Raw genomic sequence first — 23,005 nt, 5'->3', positions numbered from 1 at the left:
ACCAAGCAATACCATCATGACATCCATCCATCAATCTGCAACTTCAGCTCTGCAGAGCTGAGCTAATCTTTTCAACCATCAAATTCCTCCCAACGTTACGTCCTGCCCGCCGATCCTGTTCCACTGGGAAACCCGTCACCATAAAGAAGATAGATACTCAGTTACACAGTTTCAGCTCAACTTTAAAGTCGTTGAAAAGCTAAAAACAAAACTGAGGGGCAATGTTGTATTTTTTTCTCTCCTGGTTAAATCATGAAACCTACTTGAGAAAACACTTGAGTCCCTAGATACCTTCCTGTTCCACGGGAAAAAATGTAGATTTATTTCCATGTTTCTCACCTCAGTTTGCTGTACAACCGAACACATTGGGAGTTTCCCATACAGCAGATTCAAGCCACAACATTTTAAAACAAGCTGATCAAGGCCATCGATTCACCAGGGTGCTTAACACCTCCCAAGATTTTAAATCACTGCCAGCCATTGTTGCTTGTTGTAGGCACCTCAGTCAATCACCCGTATCAATGTTGACTAATCTGCAATGCACCGCCAGCCAAGCCAACAGTCAACACATAACTGACCTGTTAACCTTCGTCCGTGAGCAGATAAATCTGCTTTAACGAGGTGTCCCGCTCCCTCGGTTGAGTGACTTAACTCCTGACCCTTCGACCTTTACATGGGACCGTTATTGTTATCATGTACATTTAACTGACACAGGATCAGCATCCTGCACCGTATGCTGATGAAGTCTAGTGCAGCCTTGGACTTTGAATGGGGAGATTCTTCATTAGCTGTGCTCTGTTGAAGGTCAGGATTAGACTTAATCTATATATAGTGCAGTATGTAGATTCGTGTAAATGTCTCATGGAAATATGGCTTCAGACAAGGCTCGGCTCGGAGGGGGGTTGGAGTTACTGATTAACAGCCAAGCTGATGTAGCTAGTATGCTAGTAGGCATGCTAACAAGCAGAGTTTACAGTAGACGGTTTGATCAATGCCAAACACATTGGCCCTTACTACACTTATGCATGTAGAGAAAGCCGAAGCTTGACAGGCTTAGTTACTGATTGGACAATCACAGATCGATGGAGGAGTTTAGCTAAATGGTCAGTCGGGAAGGCAGTTCATATTATAGTGATCATAGTGTAAAAATGCTGCAAACCCATGACTGGATACATGTAATTGATGGTAGCGGCACCCATGCACTCGTGCCAGTAAAACGCCCAGTATGGATAGCCGTGAAGCTACGCTAACCCCCGTGTGTGAGAGTCTACAGAGTCTTATGGCGTTAGCGGCGCCGCTGAGGGTATTCAAACATTCATAGACTGTGTGTGAAGTGGAGAGAGAGGTGGAGGATATGGATGGTGTGCTGCCGTCTAAAAGCAAGTGGGGGGGAAAAAGGGAGGGGGGTAATTAACATATTAATGACCCCACCTTCCTACAGCTTCTGTCGGATAGTCCAAACACTTTGATAAGTATGCAAATGAGAGCCGCACCATCTGAAGAGGGAATTAGCTCTGCCAGAGACAGCTGAGAGGGAGAGAGAGTAGGGAGGAAGGAAGGAAGGAAGGAAGGGAAGGAGTGAGAAAGGGGGAGGGTGTTAATGGGGAAAGGAAGCCAAAGAGAGGCAGGAAGGAGAAGAGGAGAAGAGTGTCAAGATGAAGCAAACGGGAGGAAGGAAGGAAGGAGCGAGTGAGATAGGAAGGACTCTCAGGCTCATGTTTGTTTTAGGTGTTTTTAATTAGCTGCCATGCACAGTTGGTTAACGTGTGTGTGTGTGTGTGTGTGTGTGTGTGTGTGTAAAGACAATAAGCGACTTTCTTTTCATTCTTGTGCTCTCCAGCTCTCAGATCGATGTGCCAGCGGCCGCCGGCCCTGCAGCCATGTGCAGAATGGCTGCGGGGGCTCAGGCCTGTGGGCATACAGGCTCGGCGGGGGGGCGAGGTGGGCAGCTCGGAGTAACGACCCCGAGCAGACAAGGGCAAGTAATTATAACGCAGACCGATCTCGCTCATTCTATCGGCGAGGAGAATGGCGAGTAATAGGGACGAGGGAAACACCAGCGTTCAGTGCGGCTGAGACAAAGGGGAAGGAGCCAGGCCGGGGATTCACCGACACGCTCGTCACGTTCCACAATTATGTTGAATAATTAAAACGTTTCATTAACTTGATCATTTCCTGTTCAGCCATGTTTCAGCTTTGACACCGGCGATTAACAGCGGCAGCGGCCAGCGGCATACGCCTCTCTCGTTCGCCCGGCGACGAGAGGACGACCGTATGTCTTTTTGTACGAAAGCAGAAATCTGACAGGGAAAAAATGAGGGGCTTTAGCACTTATCCCCCTTACTTAACTGTTCTCAACCCTTCAGTGCAAAAGCGGGCCGGAGCCTGACAATGAAATCTACGTGCTCAAGGTGAAAACGTGCAAATCTGGATTTGGTTTCCTTGGACTTTTTTTTTTTTTTTTTGATTAATGCAAATGCGGGAGTGAATAGTTTACCTTTGCATGGCCGCCTCAGGCGCCGAGACATCCACCTTGAACACCTTTACATATTGATAGGTTTTACATGGTGTGTAATTTTTTCTCAAATGTCTTTCCCTGATACACGCAGTCAAGTGAACAAATACCTCCTGCGAGCCACACATTCGTCACTCTCAATAATGATACATTCAGTCCTCTTTCATGATGCGATTCTGTAAGAACTCCACTTCAGCCACAACACCCAACAACATCAAAATATAGTCACAAATTGTGGCCGTTATTTCAAACCTGGGGAATTCTTCACTGTGCCTTAACACCATAATTAGCGAAATCCTGTGCTGTCCTAGTTACGTAAGACGGCTCTTTTTGTCTTTTGAAATTGGATTACTGCAGGAGGAGCCGTTCATTTCCAGAAATGTGGGGGTTGGGGGCCATTTTTATCCCAGTGCCTCCACCATGCAGTGTCTGGCACAAAGCTATCCTCCCCATTGAGCTCACGTGCAGCACTTATACACCCCAATAAACACGATTAGCTTGGCGGACTGTAAATATGCAAATGACCATAGAGATATGGAGGGGAATGTTGATGCTGTGAGTTCCCCGTCTAGCAGGGCTCCTCCCTCACACCACCCTGCGTATGAAAACCCTGATGAGCTTTATGGAGATGGGGTCCTCTCTTCAAGCTATCGTTATTCTTTTCTTCCATAAAAGAAGTTCAACCATGTAATTGTAGCTTTGAATGGAAAGCGATGCCTTCGCCTCGCGTGTCTTCCACATTCGCTGCTGCTGTGAAAGCTTTCATCGTGCCAGACGCAGGGCTGCTGCATTGACCCACGGATGCCCTCCCCAAACACCTCCTTCCTACATGTCATCAAACCTGGACCTGTTTTCAATGAGAGGACTCCATGTCCTGTATACCCTGCACTGTGTGCACCAATCTAACTATAAAGCAAGCAATCTCAGTGTGTCCTTCGCATTCACTGAGAACCGTTTATCCGATCTGCTTCACACTCGGTGGGTGTATTGCTGGGGATCCAAGGACGTGCAGTGATGAAGTCGGTGCAATTTCAACATGTAAAAGTGTTCAATATTAATAAACTTTGAATAAAACTTCTGTACAAGGGCACTTCGGGCCTCTGCGGGCTAAGTTGAGCATGTGGGCGGGCCTTTACAGGCTGCAGTTCGGTTTTGCTGCTGGATACACAACCAAACTCTCCTTCACTTCCCTGGAGTCAACGATTGATGAGCGCTTTACTGCGAGCAGCACTTCCTGGGGCCAAGCGATCGGCCCACTCCGAACGGCACCGAATGGTAAAAACAATCATTTGGATCTGAAAAATGTGTCAATTTATGGGTCTGTATACAACTAAAAAGCCTTCAGATTGCAGGTTTGAGCTTTTATCAGATAGCAGCAACGTCTGCTAACAACGTCAGATACATTTTGAGCCGGGCTGGAAGAATTGGAAAAGACTCAAATCTTACGCTTACACCAAGCTAATCCAGTTATGATGTGCGAATGTTGTAGGACCAGTTTTTACAATCACAGCCACAAACCTGTCTTTAACCTGATCCCTTAATAGACAACTTAAAACGATTCCCTCAGAAAACGGGACATTTGCATCAAACACGGTTAGTTTGCCTTCCCTCAGTCCAGTCACAGGGATTTGCTGTCACTCACATCATCGTACATCATTCTCTTTCCCTGCAGGTATGTGAGAAAAGCTTCCATGGATGCATACAAGCAGCGTACGTACACAAAAAGTACACATGCAATCACGCACACGAGCATGACAGCAGCAGCCTATCTGACGCAGCCCAGGCTGCTCCATGCAAAGTCGAGCGTGTTGGTCCTGAAGACTATCAGCACTCCGGGGAGAGAGGCCATCGAGCAGCATTATCGACATTATAGACGCCTCAGCCTGGAGATAGGCTTCACATCGATCCCCTGATTAATTACTATCTGCAGGCAGCAGCACAGGGAGGGAGGGAGGGAGGGAGGGAGGGAGTAAGAGCAGGAGGTGAGAATGATGGAAAATGGGGAAAGGGGGGAAACGGAGGGGGATGAAGGATTGAGGAGAGAGTACACCTTGTACAATCTATGAATATCAGCTAAAGGCTACACAGTAATCTTCCAGGTGGAATAATATTTTATTGATATATAGGTAGGCAGGAACCCTTATCTTAGCTGCAACCACCCCCTCCCACACAGCCAAGGACGAGATGAAATTCACACATTAGTGGGGTGGAAACAACTTGCAAAGGCGAGTAGAGGACGCTGAAAAAGCCAACATTGAATGCACGTTATACGTTACACAAAGCATACACACATATATAGGAAATGTTATATCCATTCCAGCCTCTGTATGCATGGTTAACAGTCAGACCTGAGACTGGACAGGAGGCTGAGTAGCTAACATTAATGAACTCCAGTTAGATCCTTTGGGCTACACTCCTCGTGGTCCCAGGAGACGGTGTTTAACTGTGTGGAGCATCAGTCAATACGCTGTTACAACACCAGTATAAGGCACCAGAATAAGGCACCAGTATAAGGCACCAGAATAAGGCACCAGTATAAGGCACCAGAATAAGGCACCAGAATAAGGCACCAGTATAAGGTACCAGTATGAGGCACCAGTATAAGGCACTAGAATAAGACACCAGTATAAGGCACCAGAATAAGGCACCAGTATGAGGCACCAGTATAAGGCACCAGTATGAGGCACCAGTATGAGGCACCAGTATAAGGCACCAGTATAAGGCACCAGAATAAGGCACCAGTATAAGGTACCAGTATGAGGCACCAGAATAAGGCACCAGTATAAGGCACCAGAATAAGGCACCAGTATAAGGTACCAGTATGAGGCACCAGAATAAGGCACCAGTATAAGGTACCAGTATGAGGCACCAGAATAAGGCACCAGTATAAGGTACCAGTATGAGGCACCAGTATAAGGCACTAGAATAAGACACCAGTATAAGGCACCAGAATAAGGCACCAGTATGAGGCACCAGTATAAGGCACCAGTATAAGGCACCAGTATGAGGCACCAGTATGAGGCACCAGTATAAGGCACCAGAATAAGGCACCAGTATGAGGCACCAGTATAAGGCACCAGAATAAGGCACCAGTATAAGGCACCAGAATAAGGCACCAGTATGAGGCACCAGTATAAGGCACCAGAATAAGGCACCAGTATAAGGCACCAGAATAAGGCACCAGTATGAGGCACCAGTATAAGGCACCAGAATAAGGCACCAGTATAAGGCACCAGAATAAGGCACCAGTATAAGGTACCAGTATGAGGCACCAGTATAAGGCACCAGAATAAGGCACCAGTATAAGGGACCAGTATGAGGCACCAGTATAAGGTACCAGTATGAGGCACCAGTATAAGGCACCAGAATAAGGCACCAGTATAAGGTACCAGTATGAGGCACCAGTATAAGGCACCAGTATAAGGCACCAGTATGAGGCACCAGTATAAGGCACCAGAATAAGGCACCAGTATGAGGCACCAGTATAAGGCACCAGTATAAGGCACCAGTATAAGGCACCATTAGGGCAGATGAATAGGAGGCTGCTGACCAGTATGGGATTTTTGGGGGCTGATTTTTAGGGCCTATATATATATATTATATATATATATTGACTCAACACTTCTTGTACTGCCGAAGAATACAAAGAGACTCATTGGGGACGGTACACTCCTAGTCTTGCATAATGATTTCAATGCTTTCATTGTCTCCAGTTAACTTTCTTATTTGTGCTATTATCATGATGCAAAATACAGCAATTTTTCTTCTCATCAATTTTATCAATATTTTGGAAGGACGTGTCTTTACGTGGACTCTATAGACGTCCTATGTGGTCGTGTATAGAGGCAACACAACCCTGGATGTGAGGTAGCCTGTTGGAGTTTAGTGTCGGGTCTCTGCTGTGTGACTGGGAATAATGTATTTCTCGTAATTGTACATAACGTGTAATGCTTGCAAAATGACATCAATACCAATGATAATGTTGAGTTTTTAGACATTTTTTTAAAAATCCCATTCAGCAGGAGCCTGTTCAGTTATCCTCATTAGGTCTGAGCGATGAGGCCAAAGCCTTCTCTTTAGATATAAATAATTTCTTATCTGGATTACGATATACAAAACATGTTTTCTGGTAATCCAACAAGCGCTTCTTTGTGAATTCATTCAATTGAGACGACGTGATTGGGCATCACAATATTCATTCTGATACCATTCCAAAGACAATCAATTATCATATTGAATCATAACCCTCACTCTTGGCAAGTTCGTATGAAAAAAATGACAATAGCTGTTCAAAGAATGAGGGAAGAAACTTTTCCAGTGACAAAGAAAACGTTCAACTTTGAAATAAAGCTGCGTTCTACCTTCCACCCACTCAACTCACCCAAACGAGAACTTTAAGGCTGTAGGCGGAGAGACGGAGACAAAGAGTTGTGCTGCATGCGTAATGAATTGATAATTGTCTGTCATGCTAAATATCATCAAGCGCATGAGACAAAAACAGAATTATATAGCGACGTTCAGCGATGAGAAAACCCTCATATTTAATATTTCATACGGAGGGAATCGGATTAACTGGAGGTTCTGTCTGGCTGTTACAATCACTGACGTCCAAAGAGAGCGAGGGACACCGAGGGAGGACGGAGGAGACACAAACAGGACTAGCCATCTCTAAGTATCTCTTCACGGCTGAAGAAAGAGACAAATAGTGGAAAAGCAAGAACAGAGAAAGAGCCAAGCACACTTTAGTGACCGGCTATCAAACCGCGGAGCAAAGGCTGGCCGGTCTCTGGTTGGTAATATGGTGACAGTTGATCCAGGATCTGTTTGACTACCTCAACAACAGCAGGCCAATTATGTGTGTGTGTGTGTGTGTGTGGTTGTAACTCTGGCTGTTTCCCATCTTTATGTCCGTCTGTCTGTGTGTTTGTGTTGCGTTTGTGTATTTTTTTTCAATCCCACTGACCTGAAAAGCTCTGTTAATGCTGGATCCACAGGCACTAAGAGAGAGAGAGAGGGAGGGAGAGAGAGATTATGAAACAGGGCTGGCTCGTGCATGCTAAATCCACAGCCTCTTTGTATAACACATGAGAAGGAACCTGCTGAATAGCTGATCATCGCGATTTACAATCTGACATGATCTTTTATGAAATCATTACCAGTGAAACAATTCAAGCTCAGTAACATTGTGTTGGGAGATATAAGACAATAAATACTGTCATTTCATTTTATAAAATACCTTATGTTGATCATTTAGTACTAATCCTGTAATATGCGTATAACCTTTATCTGAAATAATCACATTGGATGGATATGGAAGGTGTATAAGATGAGAGGATTGGCTGTTGTTGTTTGTACCATAGACCGTGTCTGGTTTGTACACATAGTCTGGTCTGGTCTCTGGACTCCCGTTCTATCGTAGAGCTCTGAGTGTCCACAGACTTTCTCAATATTTCCCCCTTAATTTCTCATTCAGCAAAGTCGGGCCGCAGGTGGAGGATCTAAACGCTGATGGGCTCGCATGAAACCACGCTCGTTTGAATTTAACAATTTGAATGAGTGTTTGGCGTGAACACAGCATAGACCCGATAGTTAGGGGTGGCTCAGAGGTACAGGGAGTCGTCCTCCAATCAAAAAGGTTCGAATCCCGTGTCCTTGGGCCAGATACTGAACCCCCGAAGGCCATCGGCCTCAGATTAGATTAGCTCCTGATGTGAATGGGTAAATAGACTGAATGTAGTGTGGAGCGGCTTGAGAGGGCGATAAGACGAGAAAAGTGCTGTAGTCTGTTTGACACCTTCGCAGTAAATTGTTGTTTAAATCAACACAAAAGCTGCCACACACTTTATAATGGGCTTCACCCAAAGATGAAGACTTTGTTTTTAGAAGTATTTTGTAAAATATGTGTCTGAAAGCTCTTCTTATTGCCTCTATAGTGCTGGATATTGACGCCATTTTATTTGAGTGTTTGAACTGAGAGTGAAATGTATCCACTTTATAGCATCCTAAAAAAATAGACCCCTTTCACAGCACACGTCGTGATTTGTCAAAGACGGTCAAGTCAAAAGGTCCGTGTGAAAAGGGTCCATCCACACAACGGGACAAATAAAGTAGCGTCGGTTAGCGTGGGATCACTAAATCACAGCACTACTCTGCAGAGTAAACTACCGAGTGGAATATAAAAGGAGCAGCGAATGAGTAAATGATGGAGTGATTTTGGACACAGCCCTAAAGATGATTTCAGTGTCAGGCCTCCGCTCACACATTGGTTCCCTCTTTGGCCGACAAGCAGAGGACACGTGTAACTCAATCAAACGCGGGCCTCGTGGTCACAGCCTTTGCTACGAAGTGTTTGATCGTCGATGTAGCAGCAGTGGTCTCCGGCTCGTCCTCTGTCCCGTCCAAGAGGTTAGACTCTTCATCAAGTTAAGAAAAATCAAATATGCATCAAGAGGGTCCTCTGATTGAAACACGGTTTCACTTCTTTTTCTTAAAACCTTTGAGAGTGGACAGATGGCTGCGGAGATTTTTCAGTCCTTTACTTAGTTTTGTGTGAGCAAGTAAGATGAGTCATCAAATACCTAAAAAGCTAGAAGGAAGCTAATATTCTCCCTCCAGGATTCAGACTGACAAACTGCCTCGGATGGTCACGGAAGTTCTGCTATGTTTTTCTGTTACTCAAGTCATTAAGACCAAGTCCCAAGTCATTTTCCTTATAAGGCAAGTCATGTCACAGCTTATGTCAAGTCAAGTCGAGTCCTAGTAAAGTCAAGTCACCCCACAAGGAGTTAGTATGCCAATTTATCATACCTGTTCAAAAAGTATGACATTGAATTCGAATTATTGATATTTTGTGAAATCAAATGAATAAAAGTTTATGTTTATGTAGGACTTATTTCCTCCAGTATCACTGAATATTTACAAGTCAAGTCTCAAGTCATTTATTTTAAGTGTCAAGTCATCAAAACAGTGACTCCAGTCAACTCAAGTCCAAGTCACGATGACTTGAGTCCACATGTCTGTGTGGTACTGCTCTTGATGAACACATCTGGGAACACCAGCAGGAAGGCGACTATCAACATTACTGGATCTGGCTCCATCTGGATTCTGGTGTGAATCCCCCCAAAGTTAGCTAGACGGTAGCTACGGTAGCGACGGTAGCGACGGTAGCGAAGGTAGCGACGGTAGCGACGGTAGCGACGGTAGCAAGGCCCTGCAACTTCCTTCAATCACAAGGTAGCCGCGCCATAGAGCATTGAAGACTCGAAACTAGAGATTGAGACCATAAACTCATGTTTACAATATTTAGATAATAAATCAAGTAAGTAATAATAATAATAATAGTTAAGTAATTTTCTTATTCGACATGCAGGATGGGGATAGGTTAATTGGTGACTCTAAATTGCCCGTAGGTGTGAATGTGAGCGTGAATGGTTGTTTGTCTCTACATGTTGGCCCTGCGATAGACTGGCGTCCTGTCCAGGGTGTACCCTGCCTTCGGCCAATGACAGCTGGGATCGGCTCCAGCCCCCCCGTGACCCTAAATACAGGATAAGCGGTAGAAAATGGATGGATGGATGGACTTCTATACAATCAGACTTATTGTTGTCGCCCCCTGATGGCCAGTAGCGAGAATGCAAGTTTAAGGCACTTCAGGTTTAGCTTCACTTTTTAGAACCCGAAGGTTGCCGCTTGATTGCGGACAAAAACTTGTTCTGTGAGGTCACAGTGAGTTTTAACAATTTGAAGAAATTCCCTCTCTGCGTTTACGAGAATAGTAGTGAATACGTACAGAAACTCAAACACATAATACCTGGTGCTGTCGCAGAGCCATAAAAAGCAATACAAAATGAAAAAGTGTCACCGCTTTATAAACTAAATTTGAGAAATACCTGTTTTTTCCTGTTTCCACTTTACTCTATGTATCATTTTGTAGGATTAGATGTGATATTTCATTTTGAACAAAGCTCTAAAATGTGGACTTTGTGATTCTGTTTCGGCAAGTTCTATAAAAATAGAGACAGGGGAGGAACGAGAGAAAGCTGTGAGTGGAGGCAACTCAACTGTGACAGTCTGGGATTTGTGCAGTGGTGTGTGGACAGTGAATGTGTGTGCTTGTGTCTGTGCATGTGTGTGTTTGTGTTGGGGGGGAGTGAAGGTCACCCTGAATGGCGGCGGCGCTGTGTGTGCGTGTGCGTGCACATACCTTTGGAGCGTGTTCGATGGCGCTTATCGTCTGCATCCACCTCCATCTGCAGAGAGGGCACAAACAAGCTGTTAAACACACAGCACACAGCAATGCAGAATTATCTTTCATTTGGAATCGTGTGCCTTCACGTTTTTCAGCCCTTGTCAGACGCCGGATGTTGGGAACATTTCATGTGTATAGATGACGGACGGACTCACTGTCGTTTTTAAAGAAGGAGCTTTTGGATTCCCGTCATGTTAAATCTTTGTAAATGTAAATGAGCTCTGTTCTACAAAATCTCTTCTCCAAAACTTCTGTCCTGCTGAATTCATACCAATGCTTTTATACAAACGGATCTCTTCAATCAAAAGTATATCATATAAGTATCATTGAATATGATGTCAGATGTGTACTCGGCATTTTATTAGGAATACTTATTCAAAACTAATACAAATTACGCAAAGACTCATATTTGACAGAGACAGATTAACACATTCATTAGTGAGTGAGTTCTGCCTTATTTGATGGTCAGACAGGAAATATAGGGGAGAGAGATGGGCTTACATGCAGCAAAGCACCCTGGGACAAACAAACACAGGACCTTTACCCAGGAGACCGCTATTCATGTTATTTTACTGAACAGACCAAACCTGACCAACAAATGTTGCTGCTGAAGTAAACCAAACTAAAGCAGGTTGGGAGTTTGCTGTGAACAGATACTGTCATGACTCCGGGTTTTTGTATAGTGTTGGTTTCCTGTTTTATTTTGTAGTGCTTCTGTCTTGTGTTGTCATGTGCTTTGCTTCCTGTCTTGGTTTCCCTCCTTTTTTCTGTCTCCCAGCTGTGTCTCATTGTCTCGTCAGCCTTGCCTCTTGTTCTCCCCAATCACCATAGCCTGCCCTTGTGTTTCCACACCTGTCTGTCGTTGAACCTAACCAGCCCTGTGTATTTAGTCTGTGTGTGTCGTTCTGTCTTTGCTTGGTCGTCTTGTGTTATCCCGGATGTGGTTTTCATAGTGGTTTTCCCCTGTGGTCTCCCTGAGTTTTTGGACTTTGGTTTTTGTTAGCTCATTATATAAATAAACCTTTGTTTAACTGCATTTGGGTCCTTACCTCCTTCATTTATAGTCTAAATCCTGTGACAGATACGAAGTATGCCAGTCTGCCACACGTTTGGAGTCACCATACAGCACATTTTAAAATGATACATAACTCCTAGCGTTTTCATTTCTCTTCTCATTCTTGAATGTGTGACTGTCTATCAGTCATTTCACACAGATACTGCATCACACCATCCAACTGTAGCTGCATGCTTCCATTTAATATGCTTCCTCCTCATATGCCAGAGTAAGCATCCCCCCCACCTCTCCTTCACGTATGTCAGACGGACATGTCCCTCTAAAGGCAGGTCTATCCCTCCACCAACACATCATAAATTGTTGAGGAGCCCGAACGTCACTCTGTTATTTCCAGATGTCCCTAAATATTCATGCTCGCCGGGTTCCGACGATGACGGGGGCCGCGGCCTGTTTGGATGTCTCTTTTTATTAAACATGATTTATTAACACCACACTTACTGTACTGTGAAGCCCCTCAGTTCTAATGGTGTGTTTCTTTATGAATGCCCATAAATGTTTCAACGGGAGAAAAATAAAATGATGGAAGGCAAGAATACCTGGTAAATCTTATTAACGTAGCAGGGAGGGAATGACCTGGTGTATTTTGAGAAGGCTAATCGAAACTATATATATATATATATATACATATACATCTCTCTCTCTCTCTTCGTTGAAACAGACAGCTCGTTCTAGTAGGTTCGACTCTCTCTATAAAGTACATATAGTTCATAAAGCGTTTTGTGGTTGCTATGACAGCGGTAAATAAGACCCTTCTTTGGGGGAAAAGGAACAAAAGGGGAACATATGAATCCATACTCTCCCCTTCAAGGCAGACAGACAGCGAGCAGAGAGCACTGTCAGCGTGAAACCATGAAAGTGCGTAACCTTGAATTTCTCTGAAGGAGTCATGTGAGCAAAGTGGACTCCGTCTCCTCTCGCTGAACATCCTTCCTCGGTCTAATCACGGCTCCGATTTATCAAAGCTTCTCTGGAACGACCTGCAGTCCATCAGCAGGGACAGAGTCCCTTCAACACTTCAACAACAAATCATGTTGCATACGTCCATACAGAGACTTTGATCACAAAAACACACAAATGTCAATGTAGCAATTAATTCAACGTCCAAATCATGTTTAATCTAAGCTTTGAGATGCTTCTCTTCACCACATTCCCTACTTGAGCTCCACGAGAGTTCACTTGTCAATCCCTGTGGGTCGTAATGGATTTTTCCTGTAGGTGGCGCTCTTTTGTGTTTATGTCTCTGTATTGTTCCTCCCACAACGGATGTCTTTATCTGCTATTATAAATGAAAATGTTTTTCAACTGCAGCAACCCTATTTGGATAAAAGTCAGGTTTAGAAATAAACATTGTTTTGAATCATCATTTTTTTTCGATATCTTCAGGTGAGATCTTGGCTTCAAGTGTATCATCTACTAAGGAATGAACTTTCAAAGGTTTTGGTTGCGTCTCTCTTTTGGTAATGTTCTTAAATAATGTAGCGCTGTGCATCCTCCTGTTGCCCCTGAATGACCCGTCCTTGTTTAATCTACCACAACATCAAAAAACGTATCTTAGCAACCGTGAAAATAGTCATACTGCAGGATGTCTGATGTTAGCGAGTTAAGTCAAACAGACCAACGGTCTAGGTCGGCCTCCACAGTTCCACGATTAACTCTATGTCTACACTGTTTACGTCAGCCGCTCTGTGTAAGAGGATCCTCTCCACAGCCAGTCATGTCCTCGTAGCGACCCACTCTGCCTGCTCCTGAGCTTTACAGCAGCCTCCACCTTGACCTCACTGCTACCGGGCCTGTGGACTTGGTACTCGCTTCCCCCTCTCTCCCCGCGGGCAGGAACAGGGCTCCCAGCACCACCGTGGACCGGGGCAGACTGTCCACAGTGGGCGGGGCCTGTGGCGATGCTGGCGACTCACCCCACCCGTCTCAAAACACCGAGCCTGTCTCGTTGACCTGCAATGTGGGTGTGACTTTTCTGCCTTCATATCTATGTATTTAACTTGTTTATTAGAGTGAGAGAGAGAGAGAGAGAGAGAGGTTTATAATACAGCATATAAGAAGCTACCAGGGTGAGCTGTCTGTTTGAAAAATGAAATGGATTAAATATTGAAAACAATAGAAATAGTCTCAGCCTGCTTGCAGAATATTAAAAGAAACATCATCTGTGGACAGCGATATGAATACATGTTTAGTTGGAGTGCACACACACACACACACACACACACACACACACACACACTAACAGTGCCTATCTGAAGCTGTCAGGCTCTCTCAGAGGGCCCGGGTTTTTAAGCGAGGCCTGCATCAGCGCTGAACACAACGGCTTCAACAACAAGTGAAGCAGCAGCAGAATCAAACAGCAGCAACAATGTGAGTCCTGTCGCCGGTGAGTGCTGGACCCGGGTAGCGTGAGCGGCGCCGCGGCGGTGCACCATATGTTGGAGAGCCCTCATATCCCGTCCGGCTCGTTCTCCCCTCTTAGCGCCCCATGGGGAAATGTCACGGCTGTAATGAAGGTTAGCCTGCTTATTGAGGATTAGGAGGCAGCCCACTCCCTCTCTGTTTGCGTCTCAATTAGACCCCGGATCAATGTCATTACGGGCCCAGATTAATGACCACGGAGTCACGTTGATCCAAGCACCAAAAGTTTAGGTTGGCTCGAAGCAAACATGTATAATGAGGCGAGCTGCATTTTCTCATTTCTACAGAAGGCAATTTAGACAACTGCTTTAATGCCAATATGTATATTTGCTAGACTGTAAGGATTTTTTACATTTCCAGCATTTATATCTTTAATTTAACAGCAGTTATTAGTGTGATCTGTAACTAAATTCAAAATACTACATTTTATTTCCTGCCAAAAGGCACTTTTTCCCCGTCTTGTTGCATAAACTTAATGTTGGGAGTACTGGATCAAGGTGGAGGTACTTAACTGGTGTTGGAGTAATTCACACATGACCTCCACTGGGATTTATTTGGTATATTCAAAAACCAAGCAGAAGCCGGCGGTAATTAGGTAAAAAATCCTGCTGTTCCCTTCCCACCCTTATTTACCATTCATCGCCTCTAAATGTGCACGACAGACGTTCGCCACGTGGTTTGCAATTTGCATCCATGAAATTTAGTCTATATGACATATTATTATGCATATATTGTGTAAGGATTTGAGATTTATAACACACGAGACCCGGGATGAGATGGCTGCGTCTTCAGATCCTCTAATGCTGTAAACACCAGATGAAATCTCAAAGAAGAGGCATCCTCTGAACACACGTGCATGTTGTGAATGGGAAGCGAAATGAAAACTAATATGTAAATGATGTTCCTTTGGGAATGGAAGACGGCGCGTCCATTCATCGGACACAGGAGCTTCATAAGACACGAGATACGCAAATAAAAAGAGGCTTGTCTCCGTTTGATAGAGAAGAATCATGACGTCGCTGCGAATGAAACATGTTAAGAAATGCAGTGATTATTAGTAATATGCACTGAGACAAGCAGTGTGTGTGTGTGTGTGTGTGTGTGTGTGTGTGTGTGTGTTTATCATTGGCGTTGATGGGGGGTGGGGCGATGCTCAGACATCTGTCACAACAATTCACATCGTTATCAGTTTCCCTTTGTTTTCACCTTGAAGTTTTAGGGGAATGTGTTACAGGCATGGCACTAACACCCCCAACACACACACACACACACACTCACTCACACACACACACACACACTCACTCACACACACACACACACACTCACACACACACACACACACACACACACACACACACACACACACACACACACACACACACACACACTCCTACTCTCACATTAGCATTCCGCACAGTGAAGTGATAGGGAGCCACCAGAACTGCGCTGGCGCTATCAAATTTCAGTGCAAATAGGTAGTTACGCCGTGCATCATGAAGTGACAGTAAACATGTGTGCCCAACCGACGCTAAGTGCATCAGAATTAGTGTGGAGGGCTGTGCAGACGGCGGCCGCTGACAGTCGGAGTGAGAACCAGAGCGAGGCTGCTGGAGACAGGAAAGGAGAATCTGGCGAGCGGGGCCCGACTAGTGTGTGAAATGGCTTTAAAAAGGGCCGAGCAGCAGCAGGGTGTGATCAGAATGCAGTCTGGACACTCAGCTGGTCCAACAGTGACGGAGAGCCGGTACAGTAGAGGACGGGAAGCCGTTGTGTTCGCTACTGTTGGGCTTTACTGCCTTTCATCTATCTCTGCATTGCTGCACTCATTAAGGAGGATGCAGCATTAATGAAGCTGCAGTCGGAGGTAAGCTGTTGTCTGAATCTGTATCGGCTGTACGTCACATGCTTCTCTAAAATGTACGTCAATAAAACGGTAATGAACATGATTTCTACACATTAAAGCAGTTATATTACAAACATGCAGGTTGTGGAAACGTAGACGTCTTTCTGTTGCGCCAGAAAAAGGGCTTAGTGGATAAATAGTTACCGTGGTTACATCTTTTTATGTGCGAGTGTTAATTTCAACATATGTTTTTATTCAGAACATGAAAAAATGTACAACACAATATGAATATGATGTTGTTTCCATCACGTTTGCTTTATAAAGATTAGCGAGGTCAAATTACAGTTTCTGTCCATGGAGTCTGGTAGAGGAGCACATATAACGTCTGTTCCTTTGCACATCTAATTATTTAATATCCACCTCAACGCGCGTCACAGAGCATTGCGCCGGGAAAGGGTGTTATGTTTCCATCGCTGCCCATAAATACCCACAATGCCCTCCTGCAGACTGCTGATCGGAACCTTTCTAGAGACAGTAGCCAGACCTCAGTGGGTTTTTAGTCCAGTGGGAAAAGTACTTAATGGACAACTTTCTACTCACACGTTGGTTGACTTATTATATCATCTCTAATTTTCTTTAGAATATACAATCCATATTTACTTTTTGCTAATGCTGTTTTTGTTCTTCTTTTAATTGTTTTGTTGTCATGAGCAGTGCTGCTGATATAGAAGCTATCAGAACAGGTCTCTGTGAACTGATGTGCTGCACTACCTGAAAGGGTTTGCGGTCGAGACAGCGCTTTGGTCCGGACCTCTGCCTCCGCCGTGACCTACCGACGTTCAGCTGGAGGGCGGCGGCTCACCACGTCTCCTCCAAACTCATTTTCTGCACAGAAGGAAGGAGAAGATGCATCATTAAAATCCTTTCCCCCCAACAATTACATTCACATACAGGATCGGGAAGTTCCTCCTCTCCTTTGACTCCCGGCTCATGAATAGTCATATAGCGTCGGCTATGCGGCACACGCCAAGCAAACGTTGATTTCCGCCATAACGACAGCCGCTTGTCGTGTGCAATAGGCTTGGCAACATGGGGTAATTAGCTAGATCTATCATCTTCTGCAGGAAGTGGGGACAAATATAGCTAATGATCCGTGCCTGCCTCCATGATTTCTCTCCTCAGCTCTCCATCCTTTGCTCAGTGAGGGGGGAGAGGAAAGGGGAGGGAGAGATGGGAGAGGAGTGAGTGAAGGGGTCGATGTCCTACGAGAACGTGATAAAGACAGAATGTAAAAGAGACGGAGGTGTGAACGAACATATGCACTGAAACAGTGCCGGCGTAGCGCCGCCGCCTGCCTTTGTTTCCTTCCATCCGCTGCTGCTGCTAATTGAGAGAACGTATGGGAGAGAACAGATGAGGCGTTGATGGTGTATAGGGACCATCACAAAGAATGAAGGCCCCCATAGGGAGCCCACCAGACGGCCCATAACACGTACACACGCACAGCCATTCCCAACCTATTTCAAAGCAGCTTAAATCAAAACAATAGCTGCTCCCTCAGGACAACACACCATCGGCAGACAGCGAGCGCTCAGCAAGCCTGTTGTGCGTTATGTAAAACCAGCGCTGCTTGTTTTGTGCATAAGCGGACTTCACTTTGAACCAGCAGGGGGGCTTTTTTCTCACCTTCATCGCACACGCACACACCTCTGTTTTCTCGTCCACTTCCTTTGTAGTGTGACTCTTAAGCGCTGCCAAGTTGGACGCCGTGCGAGTGAGTTGCGAGAAGGATGGCGCAAACAATGGGCCACTCAAACTATATTTTTCTTTTTTATGACGGCCGTCCTGCTGTCTTTTATGTCTTTGAAATCGGCGTCGAAAGCTGGTTTGTGTTTGATTGCAGCCACCGGTGCACCCTTAAAGCATGTCATTCAGAAACAAATAGCAGTAAAACAAAGTGTAAGTGCTCTGGGGCGAGGGTAACTAGCACACCTGTGTATGTAAAAGAGTTTCACTTCAGAGAAAGTCGTGGCTGGTGGTGGAAGCAGCGCTGCTGTCATTCTCACTGTAACACGATGGAGGTGGCACATTCGTGACATCATTTTATCTACTTTCACCCCATAATGTAGAAACACACACACACACACACACACACACACACACACACACACACACACACACACACACGCTCATCCCGGGCCCACTAGTCGTTACAATCAGAGTGTAAGTGACGGGTCCGTCCTCTGATGAAGGTCTTCATGTGGAGACTGATGGCAAATCACAGCTCTCTGACTCGTCATCAGAAGATGACCCCCCCACCCAAGTGTATCTTTGTGTTTCAGAAAAAAGGTGAGGGAGAAAGAGAAAATCCAACTATACAACAGAAGAAGACACAATGCAACACTCTGTGTGTTAAATGTGCCTGTGTGTGGTATTCCAGCCAGCTGCTAGTTTCAGCACCAAGGACAGCGCCAGACAGAGAAAGGGAAGAAAGGTTGTCGGACTGCAGCGGAGCTCAGTCACAGGACGGCAAACACACACCATCCAGTCTTTACACTGCTCAAACACAGAACACTTGAATCACACATCAGATCTTGATAAACACATCATTCCAGGTGAAAAGCTTTCCTGCTGTACGTTGCATTATTGCAACGGCCAATGGAAACCAAAGTCATCATCCCACTGAGGTCTGGATTCAGAATCACACCGAGTCAAAAACGTAAATCACAGGCAAATCCAACTTCCGTGGATTTCAACACAAACGCACAATATATGACCAGAGGGGCCGGCTCTTGGCATAGGCGATATAGGCGCTCTAGGCTCTAGGCGCTCTAGGCGCTCTAGGCACCGGAGAGCAATCTCGCCTAGGGCACAAAATTAGGTAGAGCCGGCCCTGACCAGAGGACTGATTTCATGTCAGCCTGGAATCCTAGTGGTGGTGAGCGTTACCACTTATTTCCTTTCCCAACCAAACCTGAATAAAACCCAGGCTGGCGTCTCCGACACCCACACCATACTTTGATTGTTGTATTTCTTTGGAAAGACCCCCACAGTTGAACTGGTCACCACAATGAGATGGTCTAGTCTACATCGGACTTCTGTCACTTTTACCATTCCCATCGCCAAGCAACCAGTTGATAAGAAAGAGCACAGTTATTAAATTAAAATGGAGTTTTCTTCTTATTAATGTATAAAGATGGAGGATATGCTTCACCACCGGCACCATAATTCTATTATATTAGAGTGTATTTCAGCTGCATCTCCTGCTGCTGCCGTGAAGGATCCGTCTGTTGGATCCTCTGAATCCACGATAGGAAGGTCGCATTTCTGGGCTGCATTTGAGGGAGTCCATTCGGCCTCCGAAGGATGCGGCCAATGAAGTGGGACGCAGCGACTGCAACTGGAAATAAACAGGGACAACTTGAATCTCTCTGGTTCTGGATGCTTGTGTAAAAGGAAACTCCGTTATGATGCATATTGAGGGGTCTAATTTCCATCATCATGGTGTGATTATCTCTGTGTTAAAGTATTAATCCAGCACCTGGACCTCCTTTCTAATGAAAAAGACATGAAAATCTCACCTTTTACAATATGGGACCTTTACGGCGCCCTCGCAGTATTTATACAGCACTTAGACGTCTTTTATTATCAAAAAGACATGAACGTCTCTTTTTACAATATGGGACCTTTAAGATAATCACTTGCAAATGTATTTGGCACAGCCTTTCTTGCGACAGGCCAACGCACATTATGCAAATCCACGCTTCTGTCATCCTTGTACAAGTGGCGTGCATCTCGCAGTCCTCTCTCCCAGTTCGTAGGAGAATGTTAGGACTCCGACACACACACACACACACACACACACACACACACACACACACTGCAGAAAGGAAAGTGGTCTGTGATGTCTGCTGTGACATTTTCTGTGACACGGACGCTACATGACAGGTACTTTAGACACACACACAAAACAAAATCACACCCATCATATAAGGACACATACGTATGGCACATGAGGACAAAGCACACACAAATAAGCACACATTACAAGAGAGACACATTCTTTATTCATGCGGTGTGCACACACACACACACACACACACACACACATACACACACACACCAATCTCCTTCTCCCAGGCTCGGAGAGTGACTGGGGCTGCCTGACCTACATTCTGGCAGATATGTATACAGGCAGAGAGGAGATGAAATCTCACTTTTGCTCTCCCTCTCTCTCTCTGTTCCATATCCTGTGTTCTTCTCCGTGCCTGTTCATTGCCTCTTGGACACACACACACACACACACACACACACACACACTGGAGGTGAAGCAGCGACTATGATGTCTTGGCCTGAATGCCCTCGTGCTGCAGCCGAAGCCAGCGTTGTCAGAACAGAGCGAGTGTGTTTGATGGGTGTCAGACCGAGGTGGGAACAGGATTGATGTATATCTCGTCTTCCCTCTGCCGCACACGATCCTCAAACTACCCGCAGCTCTTTATGCATGTAAATAAAATATGTACATCCCCCGAAAAATACTGCAAAGTCCAAACTCCAGCTGAGAGGAGGGGAGCAACCCAGGGAGAGCACCAGATAACTAGACTAGACTGTGTTCTTATTGGGCGTTTGTTAGCTGGTCTGATTAGCCAGAGAACCGGACACAGGATTGGTTTGATAATAACGCCAGCTGGCAGCTTTATCTGTTCCTCCTGAAACTGTTGTGGGGAATCGATGCTTCCACTACACTAAGATAACAGATAAGAAACAGTACACATATCAGTTCTAACTTGACCCAAAGCCTTCTGTCTCCAGATCCAATGGTCTCCATTTGTCCAGATGTGCAGAGAGCAGATCCACTGCCGTATTTGGGCTATTTTTTGGTGTTATTTTAGCCGTCAGCCTGCTCAGCGTGTCTGTATCTAGGAGTCCTCGGCGTGCCCAGACAGCCCCGAGGTTAGTAATTCAAAAGGGTTTCAGTTTATAAAAAAAGACCTGATCCTCTATATCCCTGAACTAAACCACCCAACTCTCTAAATCCCACTGAGGCATTACACTGACCACACTGTCAAAACAGTGATACAGCAGAAACCAACGGAAGAAATCCCATGACCCTGCATCTACACAGCCTTAATATTGCAGGGTTTTTTCCCAACAAATCCTCTTGCGGGAGAAAACATGACGGAAGTTTGAAAAACAGGGTTTTAACTGTTGTGTGTTTTCGTTATAGACAAGTTTATGTCAGAATTATTTTCAAATCATTTGAATAATTTGAACTTTGGCACTGTTGTTGCTATGGCAAACAGGCTTCGGGCTTCAACGGTTGTGGATCAGTCGGAGCCCCAATGGTGAGTTCAAAACAAAAATGGCTGCTAGAGGTTAGCGTAGCAGCTCCAATAGCATCAATGAGCTCAGACCTGGAGTTTTTCTTCACTGAAGGCTTCTAGATGGAAAATGTTCCGGTTCTTCCCCCCGACAGGGTTCCTCTGGAGTTTGAAAGTCTTCATTTTCCAATGAATGCTTCTCAGGCGGTTCTGCTAACAAACTAGCTGGCGGCTCGGTTAGCAAACGTAGCAAACGGGAAAGGTGGTCGCAGCTTGAAAGAGAGGCTTCGGGGCATTTCATCGGCTGGAAATTGAGTTGTCAACTTCACTGCCGAGAGAGGTTTATTTGATGCAATAAACAAGTCATCGGGGGAAATGCCATTATGAAATAAAACCACATTTTTGAAAGAGGACACCCCAAATTAAAAAAAAACAATTTGAAAAGAAAATGAAAAAATAAGAATGATGACAAAAGCACTGGTTGGGTTTTAATAACGTATTAAGCTATTGCATTCATTGTCTTTGGTTGTCTGTGTTCATTTAATAAAATCTGGTTTATTTAGTCAATATTGAACACTTTGAGGTTCCCTGGCGATTTGGTTGTTCATTGGAGACATTACTCTCCGAAATTAGATATCTACTATCAGTAAATATCAGCTCATAAAATAACCAAGCATTTAAGCAAATCAATTCCAAAATTGATAAATAAATGGATAATGTTTACAGCTAAATGCTAAATATACTGAACAATGAACTTTAGGTAAGACTTTCTTTCCATTTATTTTTGCAAATATCAATGTCAAGCAATTAAGAGCTGATGAACGGTCCTGAAACCGCAGCCTGTGGACTCAGCTTGTCCTCCATCTATCCTTCTTGTTTCTACACCCACTAATCTTATTGAGGGTTGGGATGCTGCAGCCGGCTCACACTGGGTCGGTCCGGCAGACAAGCAGAGCAGCCTTAAATACGCAGGACGATATGAAAATGGCACTTGAACATTATGGAATCACTTGACATGTTAAGAAAGAAATATTTGTAGTGAGTTTATTATGTCACAGAGAAGTGACTCTTCTTTTCTAAGTGATAATACGATGAGATGGTGATAAGTGTATCATTTAGTGTTTTAAACTGCCGGTTGCTTCTTGATACAACAGCGATAAAAACTAATCTGCCCGTCTGAACACGTCGGACACACGGAGGTTCAGGGTGGAGAAGCTGTCTCTGCATGGATTTCCTGCTCCGACCAAAGAAGCAGAGTGAGCCGCGGTAAAAGCAGTATCTGACCCGCTTTTCTCTTCAAGGACGCGAGAGATGGGAGTGACCCCGGGCTGACCTGCTGGGCTTCGCTCTGCTCCCAAACACAAACACAAGACGCCTGCTCCAGGAAGTGAAAATCAAAGAAATAGAGGAGCACACGCGGCGTTTTTATTATTATTACCCTGCCCCTCCCAGGGAAACACACATACACACAAATACGCCTTGTCGGGGGGGAGGCGCCTCCCCCTCTGTAAGGGCAGGGAGTGGGGGGAAATAACACTGAGCAAACCACCGCCGCAATTACCCACAGTGGGGTAATCACCAGCAC

At 45.0% G+C, this 23,005-nt stretch overlaps 2 protein-coding genes across 7 annotated transcripts in view; both read right to left on the bottom strand.

The window, feature by feature from the left end:
• eipr1 (EARP complex and GARP complex interacting protein 1) overlaps nt 1-23,005 on the bottom strand; it is a 245,599-nt gene that overhangs the window by 22,039 nt on the left and 200,555 nt on the right. The window lies entirely within an intron of this gene.
• Nucleotides 1-23,005, bottom strand: part of myt1lb (myelin transcription factor 1-like, b) — a 115,101-nt gene that overhangs the window by 66,097 nt on the left and 25,999 nt on the right. For all 6 annotated transcript variants that reach the window (XM_084013979.1, XM_084013981.1, XM_084013982.1 and 3 more), the window contains exons 2-4: nt 16,871-16,984; nt 10,719-10,764; nt 7,479-7,512 (exon numbers count right to left, since the gene is read on the bottom strand). In XM_084013979.1, the coding sequence (XP_083870105.1) occupies nt 7,479-7,512; nt 10,719-10,764 (80 nt within the window). In that variant the 5' untranslated portion in view covers nt 16,871-16,984. The remainder of the gene's footprint in view (nt 1-7,478; nt 7,513-10,718; nt 10,765-16,870; nt 16,985-23,005) is intronic.

Source organism: Eutrigla gurnardus, assembly GCF_963514095.1.
Source record: "Eutrigla gurnardus genome assembly, chromosome: 7".
Taxonomy (NCBI): Eukaryota; Metazoa; Chordata; class Actinopteri; order Perciformes; family Triglidae; genus Eutrigla; species Eutrigla gurnardus.
The sequence above is the reverse complement of the archived record's forward strand: the minus strand, read 5'-3'. Positions and strand labels throughout refer to the sequence as shown.